We start from the raw sequence: 24,160 nt of genomic DNA, 5'->3' as shown, positions 1-24,160 counted from the left end.
GGTTCAGCTTGTCATCCATTGTGACCTAATGATTTAATTTTTTTCCTAACACATACAAATTTTAACTAGTCATAGACTTCTCACCGTAAATTACTGAGGCAGTTTTTTAGAGAAAACACACTAAAACATATACATTCAAATTTTTGATTTTCTTCTTTTGGAATTATTTTTGGCATCCAGATCATACAGTTTTAACTATGTTGAGTGTTATAATTAAGATACAAATAAACATAAAACAAAAATATAAATATAAAAAACTGATTTTCTTGTGGAAATATTTTTCTTTTTGTTTTTAATTCAGTTTTGGTTATAATACATTTTACACAATATACATTAAACATGTACTTTATGTATCAGATATATATGTATATGTAAATATGTAAATATATATGTAAATATATATCTACATATAGATATATATGTAAATATACATACTCATGTGTATTGTTTATGTTTTACAACATATAGTTTAAAGCAATTTAACACTTTAAACCATCAAATAGTTTATGGCCTTCAGTAAAAAATATTTCATCTTCCCCTTCCTCACTCTTAGAAACTGCCCTTCAGAAAGAACCACTTTTAATTTTTTCAGATGTTTCTTCTGATATTTAATCTCATATTTTTAAATTGGCATGCTTATACTACTATTTCTAAATACTAAAATTTACATATTATCCTTTGACTTTTTATAATGGCAGACAAAGTTTAGTGCTCTCCCCTACCTTACCTCCCCTTTATCCTTTCAATATAGTGACTCGCCATTTTGGTGAAATTAATATTCAACGTTGACATTATTAGGACTCTGTAAGTATTATTTAGAGCCGGGCCACCTCCTTTCTTGTACAACTGTTTGTTTCCCTGGCGTTCATTTACCTCCTTTTCTATACATGTATCTAACATGTGCCCAAACCCTTCTACAGAGCAGTGTTGCTTCTCCATCCATCTGCGTGCATCGGGTCATCTCTGGAGCCCTCTGACCCGCGTCATCTGGGACTGGTGACTCTAAGCCGACTTCACAGCTGTCAGCCTAGAACTTCATTTCACCGTTATCCTTGGAAGTCCCCTCACCTTTTTCCTCTCTGGATCCCCTATTCTTTGTGCCCTATAATCCTTCTTGGATTATACCGTCATTTGGGTGACACATTCTCTAGTAGCTTCCCAAAGAAGGGACTGTGAGAGAAATCTTTGCGACCTTGTCTTAAAATGTTTTTATTTTACCCTTGCAATTGATCAATGGTTTGTTGGGGCTTAGAATTCCTAATTGGAAATTGTTTCCTCAGAATTTTGAAGTCATTGTACCTTTCAAATTTAAAGGGCTGCTGATGGCATTCTGACTTTTTCTGTTTTGCATATGACTTTCTTCCTCTTTGGAAACTTGAAGGATCTTTTCTTTATTCCTAGTGTTCTGAAATAACCACGGTTATATACTCTGGTGTGGGTAATTTTTAATTTATTATGTTGGTCATTCTATTGGCCCTTCAATCTGGAAATTCCTTCATTTCTAGAGAGTTTTCTTAAAATATTTCATGGACAATTTCCCTTGTTTTCTCTGTTATTTCTGGAATTTTTCTTAGAAGTTAGAGATTCTGGATCTACTTCTTCTACTTCTGGGAAATTTCTTCAACTCATCTCACAACCCTTATGTCAAATTTTAACATTTCTGCTGTTCCATTTCTAAGCTCTCTTTCTTGTCCTCTAAATGTTCTTTTCTAGAGCCTCCTGTTCATTTCATGGATTCAGTATCTTCTCTTTGAGGCTGTTATAATATCCGGATTATGTGTTGATTCCTGTCAATATGACTGGCTGCTCCTTCCTGGATGGGACGGTCCATTTGGAGCTGTGCTACCAAATGGCTAGTTGGCCACCGTGACGGGTGAAGCTGCATCAGGGACTCTGCACTGGTTCTGTTAGTGGCGTAGCGGCCGTTCAGCCGTGGCAGTAGCTAGGTCAGCCTTGGTTAGTAGGTCTGATTTTTGTATATGTAAGCTGACTTCTGCCCACAAAGCTGATGTTTTTCTATATTAGTACCAAGTCCTTTCTGTAACAGTTTTGCATCTGTCTGTCCTATTTTCTTACCCATGCCTCTTTCCCCCACCCCTCATCAGTGGTTAGTTTACAGGGAGGAAGGACAATGTGATAGGAATTAAGGTTGGAGAATGAGTTGTGCACAGTCTGGGGAAGAAAGTACAGGGGTTACTGTTTATCTTGGAGCTGACTCTGTGTGTGTGGCCACCTGGTATAGATGGAGTTGTTTACGCCTGGGGTCACAATGGATATAGCCAGCTTGGGAATGGGACAACCAACCAAGGCATTGCTCCCATCCAAGTCTGTACCAATCTCTTGATCAAGCAAGTGGTTGAAGTAGCTTGCGGCTCACATCATTCAATGGCTCTGGCAGCTGATGGAGAGGTAAGTGCCTTGCTTTCATTCTTTATTTTTAAATGTGGCAAAATACACATAAAATTTACCATCTTAACCATTTTTACGTGTACAGTTGAGTGACATTAAGTGCATCCACTCTGTTTTGTTATCACCACCACCATTCATCCATAGAACTCTTTGCATCTTGCAAAACTGAAAAACTCTACACCCATTAAACATCTCCTCTTCCTCCTCCCGCAGCCCCTGGCAACCACCATTCTACTTTCTGTATCGGTGAATTTGACCATTCTAGGTACCTCCTATGAGTTGAATCTTATAGTATTTGTCTTTTTGTGACTGCCGTATTTCACTTAGCGTGATATCTTCAAGTTTATCCATGTGGTAGCATGTGTCAGAATTTCCTTCCTTTTTTAAGGCTGAATAATATTTCATTGTATGTGTATGCCACATTTTGTTTATTCATATGTTGATGGATATTTGGGTTGTTTCTGCCTTTTGACTATTGTGAACATGCCTTGCTTTAATAAAAAAATAATCCCCATATTGTGCTTGGTATAGTGTGAACATAGTAGCCTGTGTACGTGGCTGAAAACATTCTGGGAATACACTCTTTTTCTAACACAACCTGTATTTTGTAATCAGGACCACTCTTGATGCAAGTAGACTTTAGTCTTAAGGCAGTTGAGTCTTGTGCTGTTTTCTAAGACTACAAGTTAGATGTCTATGACAGTGTTCTGTACTTTTTTTTAGTGACCCCATCCATCAAGGTGTCTTTTGTTTTTCAGTAAATGTAATGATGTCGTAGAAAATAACTTTAGAATGTTGATTTCAGTAGGTACTGTACTACCTCACCCCACAAGTTCCATGCTTATCTTAAAGGTTGCTCAGCCTATTGATTTCTACCTTCTAATCTCTTATCATTGGGTCCTCTCCATCTCCATAACCTTAGGTCAGGCCTTGTCATCTGCCTAGACTATTGCCATGATCTCTTTTATTCCATAGCTTTTAGATTGGTCAACTTGTCCAATGTTACTTCTCTACCTCCTTTGATTTCTAAAACACAAATCGGATCATAATGCTCCCTGTTAAAATCCTTTAGTGGTGTTACAGCGATTTTTCTAAGTAAGGTGGGTTATGGATGAGGAAACCAAAGAAACTCAGGGAGATCAAGGTTTCATGGCTGGGGTGTGCTGGAGCCAGGGCTGGTATACTGGCTCCGTGCCCCAAATCTGCTGCTTCCCAGTCTGTTTCTTGGTTAGTGTAACTACAGTCTGCATCTTTTACAGAAAAGGCAGCTACATTGAAAGGGAATTGGGGATTTTTCAGAAGTGCCAGAAGAATGATTGTTGACATTAGAACTTGCTAATTTGTACAGTATACATTCCTGGTATTTTTCACCTTAAGCCTGTTACTTTGGATAATTGTGCTAAATATTTGCATTATTATACAAGCTATTCCTGTGACTCACTTTCAGGAAGTGTTGCAGGTGATTCCTTTTGTACCTGTGTAATGAACCTATAGCACATATTCTTTTAAGACATCAATAGTGGGTGTTGCTGTGGTAGCCTTGGGCAGCATCAGACATATAACTTAGAAGGTTCTGACAGAGGAAAGAAAGAATTATGGAAGCCAGAGCTCAGGATGAGTGAGGACCACTTCCTGCTGGCAAGTGAAGGGGGCCGGGAGGGATCCTTAGAAGTTCTCCTTGTGTTGGAGTTATTTCCTTTACTGCCAACATTCCCCATCCCCTAATTCTTCTCTTTGGTCACATTCCTATTTGATAGAATCAGTTGATAATTAACTTGAAGTGATTTTTTTGCTTGTTTTCATCTTTGTTACCAGCTTTGAACTAACTTATAGATCTATTTGTGTGTCTCCCTTAGAAATGTGGTTTTCAGGCTGTGGCAGATGACAGGCCAGAAGTGATAAGCAGGATGCAGTTGAGGAGGGGAGCTGCTTGCTGCTGACAGACAGCAAATGAGAACTCAGAGAAAATATTACCAAGAATAGCCTGACAGACAGCCTGGTGTCATTTCTGTAGGACAAACATCTCCTTAGTACTGTGAGCATTACTGTGTTACGACACGGAACTACAATTGATAATTCCAATCACGATGGTCCTGAGTCATCAGGAAAGGTTATGTAATGTCCAGTACTGGTGGTTAGCAAGACAGGGAAAAGCATACTGTGGTTTCGACAGGTTTCTGTGAAAATAAAAAGGATTGTTTGTGGCCAAAGAGTTAAGCAGATTTTTCATATCACTGGTACTCATGTGGCATATACTTCATTTTCTATTGATGCCAGGTTAGAAACATAGAGAACGGCTGTCGTTACAGAGCCAATACAGCATAGTGGTTAAGAGCACAGCTGGACGGCGTGGGTTCAAATTCCGCTTCTACTACTTACTAACTGGGAACGTCAAACAAGTCACTTAGCCTCTGTTTCCATCCCATATATAAAATGGGGATGGTAATATCCACACCAGGGTCACCTTATAGGATTCCTATGAGAATTAAATAGGTTAGTGCATATAAAGCAAGGAGGGCATTTAGCACATGTAAGTACTCGCTAAGTGGCTTTATTTTGATTTTATGATTATTATTGTAGTTAGAGGTAGAACTTTCACCCTCACCATTGTTTCTTTTCCTGGCTTCTCCTGTGTAGGTGTTTGCTTGGGGCTATAACAACTGTGGCCAAGTGGGTTCAGGGTCAACAGCAAATCAGCCAACTCCTCGCAAAGTTACAAACTGTTTACACATTAAGAGGGTGGTAGGCATCGCCTGTGGTCAGACCTCGTCCATGGCTGTTCTGGACAACGGTGAGGTGAGCCATCTGTGCATTCCCCTTTTTCTTCCCCCACTTCTTTCAATGAAATGTCATTTTTTTCATGAGGTGTGTGTATTAGATGATGGAAGGAAGGGTTTCCTTTACTTGACAGCTTCATTGATAGTTAACTGGTTACTGAGTGAGGAGTAACCAGAAGATGTTTGCTTCCCAGTATGAATTTTTGATTTCCAAGGTTTATCTGCAAGTAAAGATTCTAATGTGTCTAGATTTAATTTTTTTTTCAAGACCCAACCAGCTTAATACTTATAGGTGTGTGTTTGTAATTTAGTGTAATTGATAAAAGAATTTGATATACCTTAGTCTTCCAACGAAAAAAATCAACTGTGCACTCTTTATGGTTGGCTGATGCTGTTTGTAAGCAGGCAGCGACGCCAATGCACATGAAGTGTGCAGAACTAACTGCCTGTCTACGTCTGAAATGTGTGTTCCCAGGAAGAAGAAACTTGCAAAAGCAGAATTGTTTGTCCCGACTGCTGTTTAGTTACTTTAAAATGCCCACCTTTCAGTGAACCTCTACCATGGTCACTTTGGAGCGGATGGTTATTTTTGTAAAATTATCCCAGTTGCCATTTCTATTTAAATGGGCATGTTCCCACCTATGCATGACTTAGTACACAAAAATTATCCAAAGATACAGCTGTGGACGCAGACCTATGGAATCATGCTCTGGGCTGCTAGAGGGCGTTAGCATTGACTGAACACTCACGTCTGGTAGGTTAGGTTTTTCAATCAATTCTGACATCCCGGGTGACTTCAGAATTCCTTGGGATAGTCATGTAACATTCTCCATTCCAGTATTCGTCACTTCCCATTTTTAAAAAAAATTTAATTCCCATTTTAATTTAAAATTCAATTTAAAAAGTACTATTATGTGATCATTTTAACAAAGGAAAACAAGTAAAAAGTGAATTTCTTTTCCCAAATCTTGTTAATAGTTTGATTTATATCCTTTTGGACTTTTCTCTATAAACAGTTATATATAGGTGAGTATAATTATCTTTTTTTTTTAAATGGGATTATTATACCTACTGCTTTTCTCTGTACTGTTCTGTAACTTCCCTGCTTAACAACATGTGTTGTGCTTAAATCTTACTCAGACCATTTGTAGCTACGTTTCATATACTAATGGCTGCTTAGTTTTTCTTGTGTGGATGACCCATGTCCAGAGCTGTACTGATGGACATTTCAATTGTTTCTGACTTTTTGCTGTTATAAACAATGTTGCACTGATTTTCTGTGTTACTGTTTGTGTGTGTGTATCTTTGTACACTTAAGCAAGTATTTCTATAGAATAAGTTCCCAGAAATAGGATTTCTGGGTCAGGGAGTATGCCATTAAAAATTTTGACGTCTGTTGCCAAAGTTCAAACCTGTTGCACTTCTGAAATTGAACATGCTTTTAACCATTTCTTGCTAATACCTGAATGTCCATGTCCCCCTTTCTCCTCTGTCACATTGTCCTGAAAAGCCCCAGCCGGTGCTTGTTTGCCCTGTGTTGCCATGAGGCGTGGTGCCACCACCCATCTTGGGTTTCTAATTTGAGCTAGACCTTTTGTCTGTTGCTGGTCAGTACTTTTTCCTGTGTCCCACACCGGCTATTCTAAACCTTTTACACTTCTGTTGAACCTATGCCCAGCCCAGTCTTACAGCTTTTAGCTGCTTTCCTCTCTCTCACTCCAGATATCTAAGGGTCACCACATTCTGTCACATCTCTCTCTAACCCCTTTCCTGTCCATTCACTACCTCCGGGCCCCCGCTACTGCTGCCTTGTTTTGGAGGCTCGTCCGAGCTCACCTGTTTGCTGATGAGAGATGAGCTTCTCTTCTGAATGGTGTTCCTGCCTCAGTCTCACACACTCCAGTCACCCTGCATGTTGTGGCCAGTGTGATATTTCCAAAATGAAAATTTAAGCACATTAATCTCTATTTTGAAATATTTCAGTGAAAGAACCATAGAAGTATTCCACTGTTCCTAGTACTTTATCCCCTTGGTGCTTACCTTTCCTTCTAGCTTTTTCTCTTCACCACTTACTCCAGATGTGTCCAGCCAAGACCACCTACTTGTTTTCTGAACTTGCCTCCATCACATTCTGTGGCCTGTACCTGGAATGCCTTCACCTCATCTGTCCTTCAGCCCTGCTCACATCGCCACTGTCGGAAGTCTTTCCTCAGCTTCCTTCCTGCAGACAGAGCCTTTCTGCCCCCTGCTGCTGCAGCGCCTTGGTTCTGTCTGTTACAGCACTTGACACCTGCGTGCAGAGCATTTGCATATGTTCATCACCCCTGTTAAACCATGGCCAAAGACATATCCCTAGTACCTTTCATGATGTCCTGACATACAGTAGGTGCTTACTAATTGTTAATGAGCCTCAGCTTCCTCGTGTGTAAAATAAGAATTAGTGACTCGCCCAAGGCTACCCAACTAGTAAGTTACAGAGTAGGAGCGGATGCCAGAGTCTGTCATTTGCCACCCCTAACACATCCTCCATTTGAAGATCAGTGTGGGATCACAGAGTAGAATAAGGGTGTAGGAAGTGGGGAAAGTTTATCGGTTCCCTCTCACTAGCAGTATTAAAAGCCCATTCTCTCCCTTTCTCTCTCTAAGGTGTATGGCTGGGGCTACAATGGCAATGGTCAGCTGGGCTTGGGAAACAATGGCAACCAGCTGACCCCTGTGAGAGTGGCAGCCTTGCACAGCGTGTGTGTGAACCAGGTACGTGTGGTAGACTCTTAGCGGCTGGTCCCATCGATCTCCCGGCTCTGACTTGGACGAATAGTGGAGATGTACTCTTCAAGAAGTCTTTTCGAACTGTGCCCTGTGCCTTCATCTTCCACATTTCATAGTATATTCTCCCTCAATTCTGACAATGTGAAGGGACACCACGGTGGTGGCACATCAGTCTTGATGAGTAAAAAAAGTGATTGGAAGGATTTAGTGGTCTCAGGTTTAGGCTTTTCTAATGCTTTTTTAATATTCCAGAGAATGTTAGCCCACACCTCATGATGAAATGGCATTCTGCAGAAGCTGGCTGTAATCTTTAGTAGATGTTTTCCCTGTCCTTCCTGTTTTCCTGTTTATGGTAACCATTTAAATTTACTTGCAGATTGTCTGCGGTTATGCACACACTCTAGCACTAACAGATGAGGGCTTGCTCTATGCCTGGGGAGCTAACACGTATGGGCAGCTAGGAACTGGCAATAAAAATAATCTGCTAAGCCCAGCACACATCATGGTGGAGAAAGAAAGGTAACTTGGCTGTATGATGTCTTGGGACTGTGTGTGCACTGTGGACGTGAGACTGTGTGTGCCGGTGCTGTGGTGTTTGGCTTTGTCCTCTTCTGTTTATTAACATTCTCATTGTGAACAAAAGAATTTGAGTACCAGCTAAATGAACCTGAACTTGATGTGACTCTTATGCAGCTTTCTAAAATGACCTCCTGTGATTGACAGGCATCAGTACATCTTGGTATAATTCCTACAGGCTTCTTGTTGCCCCTTTAGTAGGGAGGTGAAACAAGGTCTGTCACCATGATGAGGCACAAACTTTTCCTCTGAGCCAACTAAGACAACTTTTAAATAAATAAAATCTGCCCTTGAAAGGACAAGATCTGTTTAAATATTGATTGAATTTAATGTGTGTTACTGGAATAGATGCTTACTGTTTCTTCAGCCAAATTGTGAGCTCTTACTAACTTTCAGAATGTTGATTTCTGATTTGGGGACCCTACTTAAGAAGCAGACTGAGAAATGTAGTGAGTTTGGCTTGATGTGCATTTGGCTTGAGATGTTCAGAGTCCATGACCCCTAGACCAGTAATGTGTATTAGCCTAATGAGTGTTCTGAGCTCTGGCAGGGGATGAGAAGAAGATGTATTCGTAAGGAAATGGTTTACTGGAACAGTATGTTTTTGCTACTGTCCAAGCCCCCAGAACTGTCAGGACTGTTAGAGTCCGCTTGCCTCATTTACTTTGGTTTCTAGCCCCTTTTTCCAAGTTTTCCTTAACAGTATGTATTATTTATTCTAACTCAGAATGGGGTTACAATGAGAAGTAGGGCAGCCAGGAAAGGAGAAACACAGCACTCTTGCCCCAGTCTTTTGGTTTTGTCTATATGACTTGATACCGTGCTTCCCCCGAAAATAAGACCAGCCGAACAATCAGCTCTAATGCATCTTATGGAGCAAAAATTAATATAAGACCCGGTATTATATTGTATTTTATATTATATTGTTACATTGTATTGTATTGTATTATTATATTGTATTATATTATATTATATTATATATTATATTATTATTATACCGGGTATTATATTATACCCAGTCTTATTTTACTATAAGACCAAAAGACACATGAGAGCTGATTGTCTGGCTAGGTCCTATTTTTGGGGAAACACGGTAGCTAATGTCCCTTGATCTTGAGCTGTTTTTTGAGGTGTTCCAAACATGAACTTTTAATTTACCTTCTGTGATATAGAAGTGGCATGCATTTTTCTTAAAATTTTTCAGGGTAGTAGAGATTGCAGCCTGCCACTCTGCCCACACCTCTGCCGCCAAGACCCAGGGGGGCCACGTGTACATGTGGGGCCAGTGCCGGGGACAGTCTGTGGTCCTGCCTCACCTCACCCACTTCTCCTGCACCGATGACGTGTTTGCCTGCTTCGCCACTCCCGCTGTCTCATGGCGCCTCCTGTCTGTAGGTGAGAAACCTCAGGGTTACTTCCACCCAGGAAGAATGGTCCTCTCAACTGACCCGTTTTTCTACATAAATGCTGGTTGTGGGCTCTTTTAGGTTCCAGAATGTTTTATTCTCCATTAACTTTAGTATCTTTCCCCAATTAGATTTGCAAAGTAAAATTTATTAACACATTATGAAACATTACATGGATTTATTATTTTCTCCCTCTAAGTGCTTTCATTTTAATTGAGGTAAAATTCGCATACATAAAATTAACCATTTTAAAGTGTACAATTCAAAGGTGGGTACTAGACCAGTCAGGGGGATCACTTCTTAAATTATATAAATGTCTAACCACTATGCTGTATACCTGAAATTAATGTAATATGGAATGTCAGCTGTAATTGAAAAACAAAAAACTGGAGGAAAAGGTGAAGGGAATAAGAGGTTCAAATTTCGAGGTTGAAAACAAATAAGTCATGGGGATGTAATGTACAGCATGGGGAATATAGTCAATAATATTGTGATAGCGTGGTACGGTGTCAGATGGTTGCTGGACTTATCATAGTGATCACCTCGTTAGGTATATAAATGCTGAATAACTATTGTGTACACCTGAAATGAGTATAATATTGTATGTTAGCTATATTTTAATAAAAATCTTTTTTAAAAAAGATTGTAGTTTTTAAGGTGATATGTTAACTCCACTTTCTTTTTCTTTCAACCAATCTCAAATACTTTTAGAAGGGCATCCAAGCGGGAATTCAGGGTGATCTTTGATTACATAATCTGCCCTTTTCGGACTATTGTCTTCTTCAAGAATTCATTACTGATTGAAAGTTTTAAGATGTCTTAAAGCTGCGTAGCCATTAACAGAGATTTTAATCTCTTTCTCTTTTATTTCTTGTTCATTTCTGCCTTTTGCCAATGTTTTTCTGCTAAGTTATTCTTTTGTTTATATGAAAAGGGAGTAAATGGGTCCTGATGCTCTGTGTTTGAACATTAATGTATGTCTTGACAACCAGGGGTTTGGCTTGCTCAGCAATTGATATTGAAAGCTAGTCTTGTAATACGTGTCGTGCTGCGGTGTATCAGACCGTTGGAGCTGTCGCATTGTCAGGTGACGGGCTTTATGGTCTTGCAGGCAAGGGTATGTTCAGAAAGAGTTAAGCTGCTGCTGAACTTAAAGTGAAACAAATTGAACATTTCCAGGTTCTTTATAATACAGTAATGTTTTTACAGTGAATGTAGTGATTGGATAAACTTTAGTTCACAGAAGGGGACTCTTTGGCCATAATCACACACATGTGTCATGCACACCTGAAGCACTCTGTCTACATCTTCAGATTCCCACATACTACTTAACCTTGGCCTGTTTATAAAAAGCTCCCCCAGGTTTTTGCATTTTAAAATCCTAGCCCTATAAAGGTATCTTTTTCAAAACAAATGCCCTGACATTTTTTTAATGTTAAGTTTGCAAAAACTATGGTCATTGAATATGTCTCCTAGATGACTCCTTTCCCTTCCACCCACTAAAAGCCAGAAGTGTTTTTTCTCTCAGTTTATATTCTCAGCTGGATGTTAGGAAGAAAGTCAGATGGTGAATTCACACCTCAGAAGACTTTCTTTTCTGATAGGAGGAAAGGATTATTTCAACCCTCCCGACTAGATAGAGGTTGAGGCAATGATAAGCTATTTTGTGGATGGGTAGGGTAGTAAGCTAGACGGCTGGACTCATTTTCATCAAAGTTATTACGTTTCTTTTATTCACCAGTGATCCAGGTTACAGGGTCAGGGAAAGTCTTATTTTGAGAGATCGTCGACCATTCCTCCATAGCCAAGAGAGCTCTGCATTGTGTGGGTGTTGGGGGGCTGTAGGTTAAGGTAACTGCTCAGGCACCTGATGTGTCTCTCTTTGGGAGATTCTGATAATAAAGCTCATGGATAAGTTCATTTGTTAGTTCTCAGCCTAGGTTTTAGCAGTTGTCCCTCCTCTGAGAATTACCCTGGTAACACCAGGCTGCTGAGAGACACAGCGCAGTTCTTTAAGTCACCGTTCCCGTCTGTGGGCACTCCCCACCTGTCTCTGTCCATGGTATCTTTATTCGGTGCTGATGAGGCTCTCTGGAATTCTTTCATTTTCCCGTTAGCTTCTACTTGTTTTCCTTTGTCCATACATATAAAGCACAAGAAAGTGTTGCATGAATTTGTACAAGTGCCTTTACTTTTCTTCATAACACAGTTCTACTTACATATCCCTGTAATCATAACAGCAATTCTTCTTATCAGGCAATGTGGTTATATTTTTGTAAAATTATTCTCTTTGAGTATATGTTGTTACTAAGTAAATTTGCTTTGTTTTTAGCAAATTGTTTGTACATTAGAGGGTTGTTTAGATTCCTGATACCGAGGAGAATGGATTTATATGCGTAAGAACAGGACTGCTTAGCATTACCACTTAAGTGGTGAGTTTGTTTCTTGAGATTCCTTGAGTAAAATATGCTAACCCCTTGAAACTACCCCAAAGCAGAGCAAAAGGTATTCTTAGTGTTTCAGTCAGGAAAGTCGATAAGTTCATACATAACCATACAAGAGAACCACTCAAGTTTTGAAAAGTAGTTATACAATCATGGACTACCTATAATTTTTCCTTTTGAAAAAAAATACACATTGCTAATGTCTCAGTCTGTAAGACTGGTATTTGGCCTTTCCCAATATGTATTTTTTTGTGGTTTATAGATTCATAGTAAATTATTTTAACTGTGAAATTGGTTTGTCAAGTAAGACATGAATTCTTTTGAAAAAAACTCAATTATCCATCATGCTAATAATTATAATATCTTTTTTCCCCCAAATCTTGAGTATTTTTCCTGAGCTTTCTGTATTGATAATGTGTTCATTGCCTTCAGAGCCGGAAGACTTTTTAACAGTTGCAGAGTCACTGAAGAAAGAATTTGACAGTCCAGAAACTGCTGACCTAAAATTTCGAATTGATGGGAAATATATCCATGTCCATAAAGCTGTTTTGAAAATCAGGTATTTTTGCATGAGCTTGGAAACATCAATAACCTTACTTTATCTTTGCAATATCTGTTTCTTTGTTACTCTGTAAAATGGGGGCTGAAAAGAAATAGCCTTGGCAGTAGAGAGAAGTGGCACAACGTCATATCTTTGCAGATAGTATCAATCCACTCATTATTGAAGAGTTTTGCATGCACGTGCACCTGTGCCTTTTCAAAAAAACATAATGTAGCAGTATAAGTATTTGTCTATATTGTTTGTAAATGAAAGATCTTGCAAATATTTATTTCTATCAAAAAAACATAGTCAAAAAATACAAAAAGTTGTCAGGGAAAAGTGTATATATACCCCCTTTTACTCTTACTTAAAGATTCATTTTCCTCAAGCAGAAAACTCGCATAGTCAGACATGCTGGACTTCTGGTCCGAAGGACATCTAATTCCAAATTTAAAAAATGTTCTTTAGCTATATGTCAGGAATTCTTTGTGTAAATGAGAGGGAACTTTGTATTTCTTAATAACTCTGTGGACTGTTGTTCACTGAGGCTGCCGTTAGAGAAAGAGGCACATAAAATCAGACCATTGAGAATTAAACTGGCCATATACAAGTCTTTTTGGAAATTCAGTTAAAAACCTATTTACAAAATAACATGTTTATGGGAACCAAAAAGCCATGTCATTCATTACTTAAGGGAATAAATATCTTCACCAAAATATTAATTGAAAGATGAACTGGAAATGTTTCTATCTGATCCTGTGGAGAACCAGTCTGTTCCTTCCATATATTGTTTTCTGACCCATTTTATATATTATTCCTCGCTTAGACAACCATTTCTTTTTACTTCTCAGATGAAGTAATTCCTTAGATAAGTGGAGCCATTCTTTCAGTATTCTGAATGGATTTTGAAAATGTTTTGTGTATATACTATATCTCATTTTAAAAGGATTTGAAAAGACGATTTTTTTAAACTATAAAGTATGTTATACTTCAAGAAAATCTAATACTCAGAAATCACTTTCCTCGTACAGGTGGATTTGTACATGTTAATACAATACAAAAAGACCTGGTTAGGTTTTCTTGAAATATGTGACTATCCTAGTGAATGTGTTTTATAAGTAAATTGGTAACAGGCTTGGGAGGAGAGGAAAGGGAACAGAAACAAAATAGGAATGACGGCCATGTTGAAGATGAGTCAGAAAAGAAGGAAAATTGTCAAGTAAGGTAATGGAGCAGTGAATGATCAGCTTAACCACAATCCAGTGAACATTTAAAACACGTTTAAGAATGCTGATTACATGAAACAAAAAACAAATGAATCATTTAAATGATGTTAATTTATAGTGATGTTTGAACCCTCATTTCTGAATTTCCTTTAATTTCATTGTTTAAAATGCATTTCTGTACAACGTGTCTTAAAAAAAGAAGTGATCAAAAAGTCTTGATCTGAATGGGGCCTGTCAACTGGAACCAGGAGTACTGTAGATGTGCTAAGTACTCCGAGGCTCTACATCCAGTTCTTAATATTTCATAGGAGGTACTCGTCCGCAATGAAAGAGAGTGTACACAAAAGGCAAATATCAAAATCCTTGCACGTGGAAGGTTTTTAGGGTGCCAGCTAAAGATTTGTGATCCTGGTGTGTGCGGGCCCAAATATAGTAGGTATAAGGATACCTGTGCTATTTTTTTATCTGATTCCATCCGCTGAAGTAAGGTAACTTTTGCTGTCCTGTTTTAGGTGTGAGCACTTTCGATCCATGTTCCAGTCTTACTGGAATGAGGACATGAAAGAAGTGATAGAAATAGACCAGTTTTCTTACCCAGTGTATCGTGCCTTCCTCCAGTACCTCTACACAGACACAGTTGACCTGCCACCTGAAGATGCTATAGGTACCGCAGCCACCCTGGGCCTGGCCAGGCACTGGTCAGAAGTGTATCTCCTCAGCCTCTTGCAGCATTGAATAATAAAGTGTCAGGTTTATTGGCTTTTATATGGTTTTTAAAAAGTATTTGAAGAAAATATGTTAAAAAATAGTATTGTATAGTTATCATGGTTAATAATTATGCACAGTTTGTTTATGACTGTGGGCTTATTTTAATTTTTTTAATACTGAAGTATGATCTGATAATGGATTTAACCTATCATTTTGGAAACAAAATGAGGGGGCCAATTTCATTTTTTCTATTCCTTTGTACCATAGAAATAGTATCAAGTGAGTATAGGAAACGTATGTTTAGGAGGTGGGGGTGGTAGGGAGTAATAAAGAGAACTTATTTAATAAAACTCAGAGTATTATTCACTAGGAAACTTCTGCATAACTCTACACAACTCTATGCACCAAAATGAAAAAAAAATATATAGAAATTAGGGAAATTATTGTAAACTTGATTAAACCTTCCACACTTTTTACTTTTAGGTCTTTTGGACTTGGCGACATCTTACTGTGAAAACAGACTGAAAAAACTTTGTCAGCATATTATCAAGCGAGGAATCACTGTAGAGAATGCCTTTTCATTATTCTCTGCTGCGGTCAGATATGATGCGGAGGTAACATAAAACCACAAACAAAAATGTGCTCCTTTCCTTCCTTTTTCTTGCATGAGACAAGGACCGTGATGAATAACATCTCCTTTTATTTATGGATTCAATGAACAGACTGATCCCTTAAATATGAAATCTGGCCCTGCTTCTTTATTCTCTGTTCATAGTTTAAAAAATGTTTGTTCCTCTGCTTTCATTATAAACTAAGATAAGAAACTAATTGAGGTCCCAGCAGCTGTACTGCAAGTAGGAATATGAAGTGCACACCTATTGGACTAACAAACAACATGTTTTAGTTCAAGTATTCCTCAAGGGCAGCATATATATTTTTTCAAGACCCACTTTGCTGTTTCCCCGACTCTTCCTTGTCATAAGCCAAGGGTTCCGTATGATTTATATCTGTATATGCTCCAAAATCCTATCATTGTCTAATTATAACACAGTTATTCATGTGTGAAGAACTTCCTCTGAACTCCTTTTCGTTTATTTGTTTGTTTGTTTGTTTTTGCACTGAATTGAATTCTTAATCTGGGATTCATGGTTCTCGAGAGAGTTTGTGAATGAAGGGCTTTTGAGAGTCTGAAATTTTGTGTTTACGTGCATTTTCTTGAAGATAAAAACCAAAGCATCATCGGATTGTAAGCCCCTCATGAGCAGGAACTGTATTTTATTCATCTGTAAAACACCCTATAGTGCCCGGCACGTAGTAGGCCCTGGATGATAAATATTTGTTGAACTATCTGAAGGAGGCTTTAAGGATAATTAGTGAGCTGAAGGATAGTATGGTTAGTTTTCCAAACTCATAGGGAATAAAAGATAGAGAGCAGTAGCTTTGTAGTTCAAGATGTCTAGGTAAATGGCACAATTAATCTATTCTTGTAAGTATTTTTTAATCTTTTGTTTTTCAATTACAGTTGACGTAGAATATTATATTAGGTTCAGGTGTATAGCATGGTGATTAGACAGTTATATAACTTACGAGTGATCACCCTGATAAATCTAGTACCCATCTGACACCATACATAGTTAAGTTATTACAATATTATTGACTATATTCCCTATGGTGTACTTTACATCCCTATGACTATTTTGTAACTACCAATTTGTACTTCTTAATCCCTTTCCCCATTTCACCCATCTCCTTATCCCCCTTTCCTCTGGCAACCATAAAAATAGTCTCTGTATCTATGAGTTTGTTTTTGTTTTGTATGTTCCATCATTTTGAGTTTTCAATTTTACATATAAGGGAAATCATATGGTATTTGTCTTTCTCCGTCTTATTTCACTTAGCATAATACCTTCTAGGTCTAACCATGTTGCAGATGGCAAGATTTCATTCTTTTTTAATGGCTGAGTACTATTCCATATGTACTACCTACTCTTTGTCTGGTCATCCATCAACGGACACCCAGGCTGCCGCCACATGGTTGGCTACTGTAAACAATGCTTCAATGAACATATGAATGTACACATCCCCTCGGAGTAGTGTTTTGGATTTCTTTGCATAAATACCCAGAAGTGGGGTTACTGGGTCCTTCTTTGTCTTTTGTCATAGACTTTGTTTTAAAGTCTCTTTTGGCTGGTATAAGAGCTGCTATCCCAGCTTGTTGTTTTTTTTTTTTCCATTTTCATGAAACATCTTTTTCCATTTCTTTACTTTCAGTCTGTGTGTGTCTTTCGCATTGAAGTAAGTGTCTTGTAGGCAGTATATGTAAGGGTCATGTTTTCTTATCCATTCAGCTACCCTATTTTTTTATTTAATCCATTTATGTTGAAAGTAATTGTTGATAGATATGTAGTTATTGCCATTTTATTCATATTTTTTGTTTTTTTCTTCTTAAAGTCCCTTTAAAGTTTCTTGTAATACTGGTTTGGTGGTGATGAACCTCTTTAGCTTTTTCTTGTCTGGGAAGCACTTTATCTGTCCTTCAGTTCTAAATGATAGCTTTTCTGGGTAGTGTGATCATGGTTGTAGGTCCTTACGTTTCATCACTTTGAATCTTTAGTGCCAATCCCTGAAGTGCCAATGGCCTGAAGTTTCTGTTGAGAAATCAGCTGACAGTCTTATGGGAGCTCCCTTGTAGGTAACAGATTTTCTCTTACTACTTTTAAGATTCTTTCTTTGTCTTTAACCTTTGGCAGTTTAATTATGATGTGCCTTGGTGTGGGCCTGTTTGGGTTCATCTTGTTTGGGACTCTCTGTGCTTCCTGGACTTGTATGTTTATTTCCTTCACCAGGTTAGGGAAGTTTCCCATCATTATTTCTTCAAATAGATATTTTTTAAAAGATTTTATTGGGGAAGGGGAACAGGACTTTATTGGGGAACAGTGTGTACTTCCAGAACTTTTTTCCAAGTCAAGTTGTTGTCCTTTCAATCTTAGTTGTGGAGGGTGCCGTTCAGCTTCAAGTTGTTGTCCTTTCAGTCTTAGTTGTGGCGGGCGCAGCTCAGCTCCAGGTCCAGTTGTCGTTGCTAGTTGCTAGTGGGCACAGCCCAACATCCCTTGCGGGAGTCAAGCCAGCAACCTTTTGGATGAGAGGACGTGCCCTAACCAACTGAGCCATCCGGGAGGCAGCTCAGTGGCAGTTCAGCTCAAGGTGTTCAATCTTAGACTCGAGGAATTGAACCTGCCACCTTGTGGTTGAGAGCCCACTGGCCCATGTGGGAATTGAACCGGCAGCCTTCGGAGTTAGGAGCTTGGAGCTTTAGCCGCCTCAGCCACTGGGCTGGCCCCTTCAAATAGGTTTTCAATTTCTTGTTCTGTCTCTTTTCCTTCTGGTACCCCTGTGATGCAAGTTGGTATGCTTGATGTTGTCACAGAGGCCCCTAAATCAACCTGATTTTTTAAAATTCTTTTTTCTTTTCTTTTTCTTTTTCTTTTTTGCTGTTCTGATTGGGTGTTTCCTGCTTGTTTTCCAAATTGCTGATTCAATCCTCTGCTTCATCAGGTCTGCTGTTGATTCCTTCTAATGTATTCTTCATTTCAGGTATTGTTTTCTTAATTTTTGACTGGTTCTTTTTTATGTTTTCTATCTCCATTTTTATGTTTCCTATCTTTTTGTTGAAGTTCTCACTGAGATAATTGAGCTTCCTCACAGAGTTAAAACCAGTGTATTGAACTCTGCATCTGGTAGATTGCTTGTCTCTAGTTTGTTTAGTTCTTTTTCTGAAGCTTTGTTATTTTATTTGGGACAGTTTACTTGTCTCCCCATTTTGGCTGCCTCCCTGTTTTTGTTTCTATATATTAGGTAGAGCTGTTCTGTGTCCCAGTCTTAGTAGAGTAGCCTTATGTAGTAGGTGTTCTGTGGGTCCCAGTGATACGGTCTCCCTGGTCACATGAGCAGGGTGCTCCAGATGTGTTTTCTGTGTGGGTTGTGTATGGCCTCCTGTTGTAGTTGAACCTTGCTTGCTGTTTGCGTCTTAGTGGGAGGGGTTGACCCTCAGGCTGATTGATTGTGAGGACTGGCCATGATTACAGTGAAGGAGCTGTTGTGTAGGGGCTGACTGTACGGAACAGGATTCACTTTAGGCTCTGGTGTCTGCCCAGCCTGCCCTTTGGGTTTGTCATTTGTGGAGGTGGTTGGTTGGTGCTCTGGTGTGGTCTGAACTTGACCACCAGGTGTGTTGGTTTTGGGGCCTCTTGGGAGGGGCTCTGGTGCAGGCCAAAGTCATCCACTGCCTGTACTTCGCCTGGGTCTACTTGGTATGAGCTACAAAGTGATCTGCGGATGTTTGCTACTTGTGCTGGGTTTGGTGATACCTGGGAGAGGCAAGGCTGTGAACCAAGGCCGGCCCCCAAGAGTGCTGGGCTTGTGGCTGCTTAATAAGGGGTACGAGGCATGCTGAGGCTAGATGATGCTTGTTTAGGGTTTGTGAATGCTTGGCAGATTTAGGAAAGTCTGTAGCATTAGCTAAGAAAGGCTGTTTGTATGGAAAAGCTACTGGAAGTGGCCTGGGTGAGCCTGCAAGGTGGCTGGGGAGTGGTCTCAGGGAATCACCAAGGCAGATGCATGGTGTTAGCCAGGTTGATGGAGATTCAGATATGGTGGCCTCCTGCATCTGCAAACTGGAATGGGGGAAGGACTCAACAAAGGAACAATGGCTTCCGCCAATACTTCTCTGTGGGAGAAGCTGCCCCTCCAGCCCTTGTCCTTCAGCCAGACAATTCGGTTCCTCCCCATATGTCCTTGTTGCCTTTTGAGCTGTTTCCCGAGTGCTGGAGCTCAGAGTGAGTGAGTCTGTTCACAAGTAAGTCTGTGCACAGGCCCTTTAACACAAATGCCTGGGACTGCATCTGCCCTTTGTCTCACTCAGCCACAATATTTGCTGTTTTTCACAGTCAGAAGTTATGGGGACTTTTCTCCCTGCCACTGGAACCCTAGGCTGGGGAGCCTGATGTGGGATTGGGACCCTTTGCTCTGCCGGGGGATACCTTCACAGCTGAGATATCCCTTCTGATTTTTAATGGTCACACACAGATGTGGAACCAGCCCTTTCCGTGTCTCTTTGCCTCCTACCAGTCTCGCTGTGGCTTCTTCTGTATGTCTATAGTTGTAGGGCTTTGGTTCAGCTAGACTACAGGTGATTCTCAATGATGGTCATTCTGTAGTTTACTTGTACTTTTGATGTGGTCATGAGAGGTGGCAAACACAGAGTTTACCTACTACACCATCTTGACAGGAACTTGTAAGTATTTTGTCATCATATGATAAGGCAGAATACCTGGTATTAGGAAATTTACCTAGTGCCTGCAAAGATTTGTAGGTGTGGCCTTGGAGATATGGTGGAGGACAGATTTCACCTTTGTCACACTTAAGGGTTGAAGTGGACCATCATGTCTTGTATTTTCAAAATGTATCCTGTTTTTGTCTGAGATTATAGTATGATAAATATTTGATAAGGTAAAATATAGCTGACTTTTCTGCAGCCCTTTCAACAGATGGAATAATGAGCAAAGGATATCATTTCCAATAGAAAATGGAAGTATAGTGTTTTTTTCTACCCTTTCTTTGACACCATGACATTCTTTATTAGAAATGCTATTCCTTTAATTTCCACCCAATGATATAATTTTAAATTGGCAGTGCCTTTTCTCTCCATTTGGTGATCAATTTTAGAATCTCTTCTGTGACTTTCCATACTTCTCCTCGTTGCTAGTGAGTGCCATATTCTTGGGATGAGATCTTGGTAACTAAAATCACCTGGGCAGAGGCAAATATCTCAGTTCTAGTTGCTTGAAATTTCTTCCTCACTTCCAGCTAAAATCTACCCCAGAGAGTTTACAGAATAAGTCTTATGCCTGTCGATTACTTCCTTTTACTAGTTTTCATAAGAAGTATAAACACATTAAAAACTGTCCCTTATTTGATACCACCAATTCATGTAGAATCTGTGACAGTGTGGGTTTGTAGTTGGTATTCAAAAATATATGTGAGTTAAATGAATGAATGTATTTGAAACACCTAACCATGAATGTGTGCTTATTTAAAAAAGTGAAAAACAAAACAAAAATGAAAACCCCATCTACAAATACTTCTCATTTAATATAGAAAAAAATAGAAAATAGAGGACAAAAATAAAACAAATCACTTCTTTCTAGGCTGTATTTTTTTGGTTCTGATAGGAGTTATATAAATGACTAATGTACTTTTACATTTTATTTATTTAATGCTATCGAATATAGTAAGTCTTTAAAATACAAAAATAAAACCCACTTACTATATCTATTAGCTGATGGGAAGCTACTACTAAGCCAGATTGGAAATTAACTGCAAAAACTGTTATTTTCAGGAGCTCAACTTGGGGATACTAGATGAATTTTCCTTCATTCTATGAGTTGAAATGCTAGAAAGATGGAGACTACCTGCTTCTCACGTTTCTTCCCTTTTCTATAAAAGTTATTGTGCTTCCTCCATACCCCCTTTTGACAAGATAATTTTGAAGCAAATTACTTACATAAAAGCAACAAAAATATACGGACTTGGTAGTTATGAAGATTGTTTTGAAAGTAAGCTGACTGTTGTGGAGCGCTTGCATTATGAATGCATTGTCAGACTTTCTACAAGTTTTAATAAAGTAAAGAAGGACTTGGAGAAGGAGAACTTAAATATTCCTCTAGCACAAATCCGAACAAATATTGACATCAAGGGAGAAAATGTGAGTAAAACAGTGTCTCAAGATAGTTCTATGTCACATTATAAAAAATTTGAAATGCTTCTATTTATATTGGTTTTTTTTTTTTTTGCAGGAAATTTTTGTTTTCTGTGTATATTTGAACATTAGGAGAAACAATTGAGACATATTGTTTGTTTCAGCAGATTAGAAACCTTTTCAGAAAATCCTACTTGCTGAGCAATTTATGTCTTAGAATTTTGCTTTTGGTGAGAAGCAGTAAATAGGAGCCCAGAAATCTAATTCCAAAATTGGTTTGGTATGTGAGTATTGGAAAACTTTGTGCTAAAACCAGAGCATTTGTTTTTCTTCGTTCTGAGGGCCAAATTAAAATTTTTCTGTCATCAGTAGACTGTAAAATATTTTTTGGGTAATGAAAGAATGCACCTTTATTTTTTTCTCATATGGTAAGGCATTTAAATCCATTCTAAAAGACAAAAACAAAACCCACTTTCATGTGGAATCTTGTATTTGATATACTGTACAATGAATTCTAGAGTTACGGTTTTGGGGTTTTGTTTTGCATTTACTTTAATAACAAGTTTGGGCAGATTAGGTGTGGTTCACCAACTCTTGCCGTCTAGATTGTGTCTCAGGCATGGGTTGTGACACAAAGGTAGCCTGTCTTACCATCACCAAGTGGCCTTCCACAAGAAGGCCTTAACTACTTTAGCTTTGGGATTTCAGGACTGGATTACTCCATGAAAATGCATTGACATTTTAAAAATGTTGATATTAAGACCACCAATTCTGTGTTTTGTTTGTTACTCAAGAAAATCTGTGGAAAGGAAAAGCAACTTATTTTCAGAGTATGTATAATGATTGGAATAATTAATTTAAATGTTTAAAAATTTGGGAGGAAATTATAAATTATTTCAGAATAACAATTCTTAATTTGGTCTTCTTTGCTAATTACAAAAAAATCTAATATTGTATCCCATTTGCTTCAGAACCTCTTTATAATAATTTCACCACAAAATATCATAAACATGGACTTTAATTTCTAAAATACCAGGAATGACGTATTAGATCCCTTGATTTTACACCCTCTCCTGCTTCCCTATTCCATGGGCCTTGAGAAGACTCTTTCATTCTATTATGAATTTTATTCATCTACTGGTGAAGTGATCTCATCCTTGTAAATATTTAAAGCCCAGCAGTCCTGTTATAGTTGACATATCAGTTAGGTAAGAGTTCCATTTTCTTTTCTAGGTAGTAATTGACAATCTGATCATTTGCAGAATGAGGTGAACAGATCATCTAGGTTCTTATAGTATTTAAGAATTATCAGAAGTGTTTGTGTAATTCACACATCAAAGGCAACCTCGTGCAGGGCATTGGTTGCTCAGTGAATCTGCCACGCTCTGCCACTCTCCGATTGATTGATGCAAATCAAATGAACTTGCAGATTCCACTTTCTCTGTCCCCAAGTGCATTCAATGCTTCTTTTTCCATATAGCTCTGCCTTAACCAAGGTTCGATTAGTTATTTAAACAATGGAGATTTAGATTATTTTCAGTGTTCTCTAGTTAGACTTTTAGTGCCTGAAATTGATAAACATTTGTTGAATACTGAGAAATCTCACCAATTCAAACTAATTGGAGGGGAAGGGAAGGCAAATTGATAGAACTATTTTCATAGATATATAAACCGATTTGTAATTAGAAGCACTGTTTGTGTGTTTATACTATATTAAAAAGTTCTTAAAGTTTATACTCAAGGTAATCTATACGATTAGTAAATTGAATAAACTCATTTTTCATATATATGACAAAGATCTTGAATTCCATATTAGTAGACATAGAAGTGATAAGGTTTTACAATACCAGAATTTAGCACACTCTTCTTTCCCTTTGAATTTAGAATTATATAATTAAAACTTAATATTTAAAGATCCTTATCTGACACATTACATGGTTTGAAGAACTTTCTATGCTCATGACTAGGTAGCTATTCCTAAGTTATGTGTAGGTAAACTAGTTTTCTATTTTTGATAAATAAGACTAAAATACAACTTTTATCTCCCTGTGGAATATATTTTAGTACCTACCTGTATTTACTAACCATTGGGTTATATTACCAAGAGTAATGCTTTTTCTTTAATAATAATGTGAGAGGCAGTGTTTTATATAGTTGACCATTTAGTTTATTATAATACACAGAACATTCAGCTGTACATGCAGCCCACTTGGAATCTCTTATTAAAAATATGGGACCAGAGATTGTGATAACATTTGAAATGCATTTAAATGGCAGCAGCTTGCTGATACACATTAGCTGAGGGTTATCTCCTCCTGGCTTATGACTGGAGGGGAGCATCTTTCAGCGGGGGACAGACGGACCCTAAGATAAAGGAAGTCTTTGTTTTCAGGGGTCTGCACTGAGAGAGCAGAAAAGGGGTATGTCCATATGTTTGTGTGGGCTCTTCTCCCCCTCTGCCTAAAATTCTTATTTCTTGGTGGCTGGAAACGTAATATCAAGACTGTACATTGTAAATATTGTTGACTTCCTGGTTTGATAGGACAC

General features: G+C 38.4%; 1 protein-coding gene across 7 annotated transcripts in view; it reads left to right on the top strand.

The window, feature by feature from the left end:
- Nucleotides 1-24,160, top strand: part of RCBTB1 (RCC1 and BTB domain containing protein 1) — an 80,319-nt gene that overhangs the window by 51,588 nt on the left and 4,571 nt on the right. For 5 of the 7 annotated variants that reach the window (XM_081045874.1, XM_081045872.1, XM_081045871.1 and 2 more), the window contains 8 exons: nucleotides 2,243-2,409; nucleotides 5,047-5,205; nucleotides 7,833-7,940; nucleotides 8,332-8,474; nucleotides 9,736-9,926; nucleotides 12,814-12,940; nucleotides 14,661-14,812; nucleotides 15,340-15,470. In XM_081045874.1, the coding sequence (XP_080902000.1) occupies nucleotides 2,243-2,409; nucleotides 5,047-5,205; nucleotides 7,833-7,940; nucleotides 8,332-8,474; nucleotides 9,736-9,926; nucleotides 12,814-12,940; nucleotides 14,661-14,812; nucleotides 15,340-15,470 (1,178 nt within the window). Of the gene's footprint in view, nucleotides 1-2,242; nucleotides 2,410-5,046; nucleotides 5,206-7,832; nucleotides 7,941-8,331; nucleotides 8,475-9,735; nucleotides 9,927-12,813; nucleotides 12,941-14,660; nucleotides 14,813-15,339; nucleotides 15,471-21,253; nucleotides 21,620-24,160 lie in introns of those variants that run through there. The other 2 variants (XM_081045876.1, XM_081045877.1) reach the window with 2 other exon arrangements.

Source organism: Rhinolophus hipposideros (assembly GCF_964194185.1).
Source record: "Rhinolophus hipposideros genome assembly, chromosome: 4".
In the NCBI taxonomy this organism is placed as follows: Eukaryota; Metazoa; Chordata; class Mammalia; order Chiroptera; family Rhinolophidae; genus Rhinolophus; species Rhinolophus hipposideros.
Note: the sequence above shows the minus strand (reverse complement) of the source record. Positions and strands in the feature narration are given on the sequence as shown.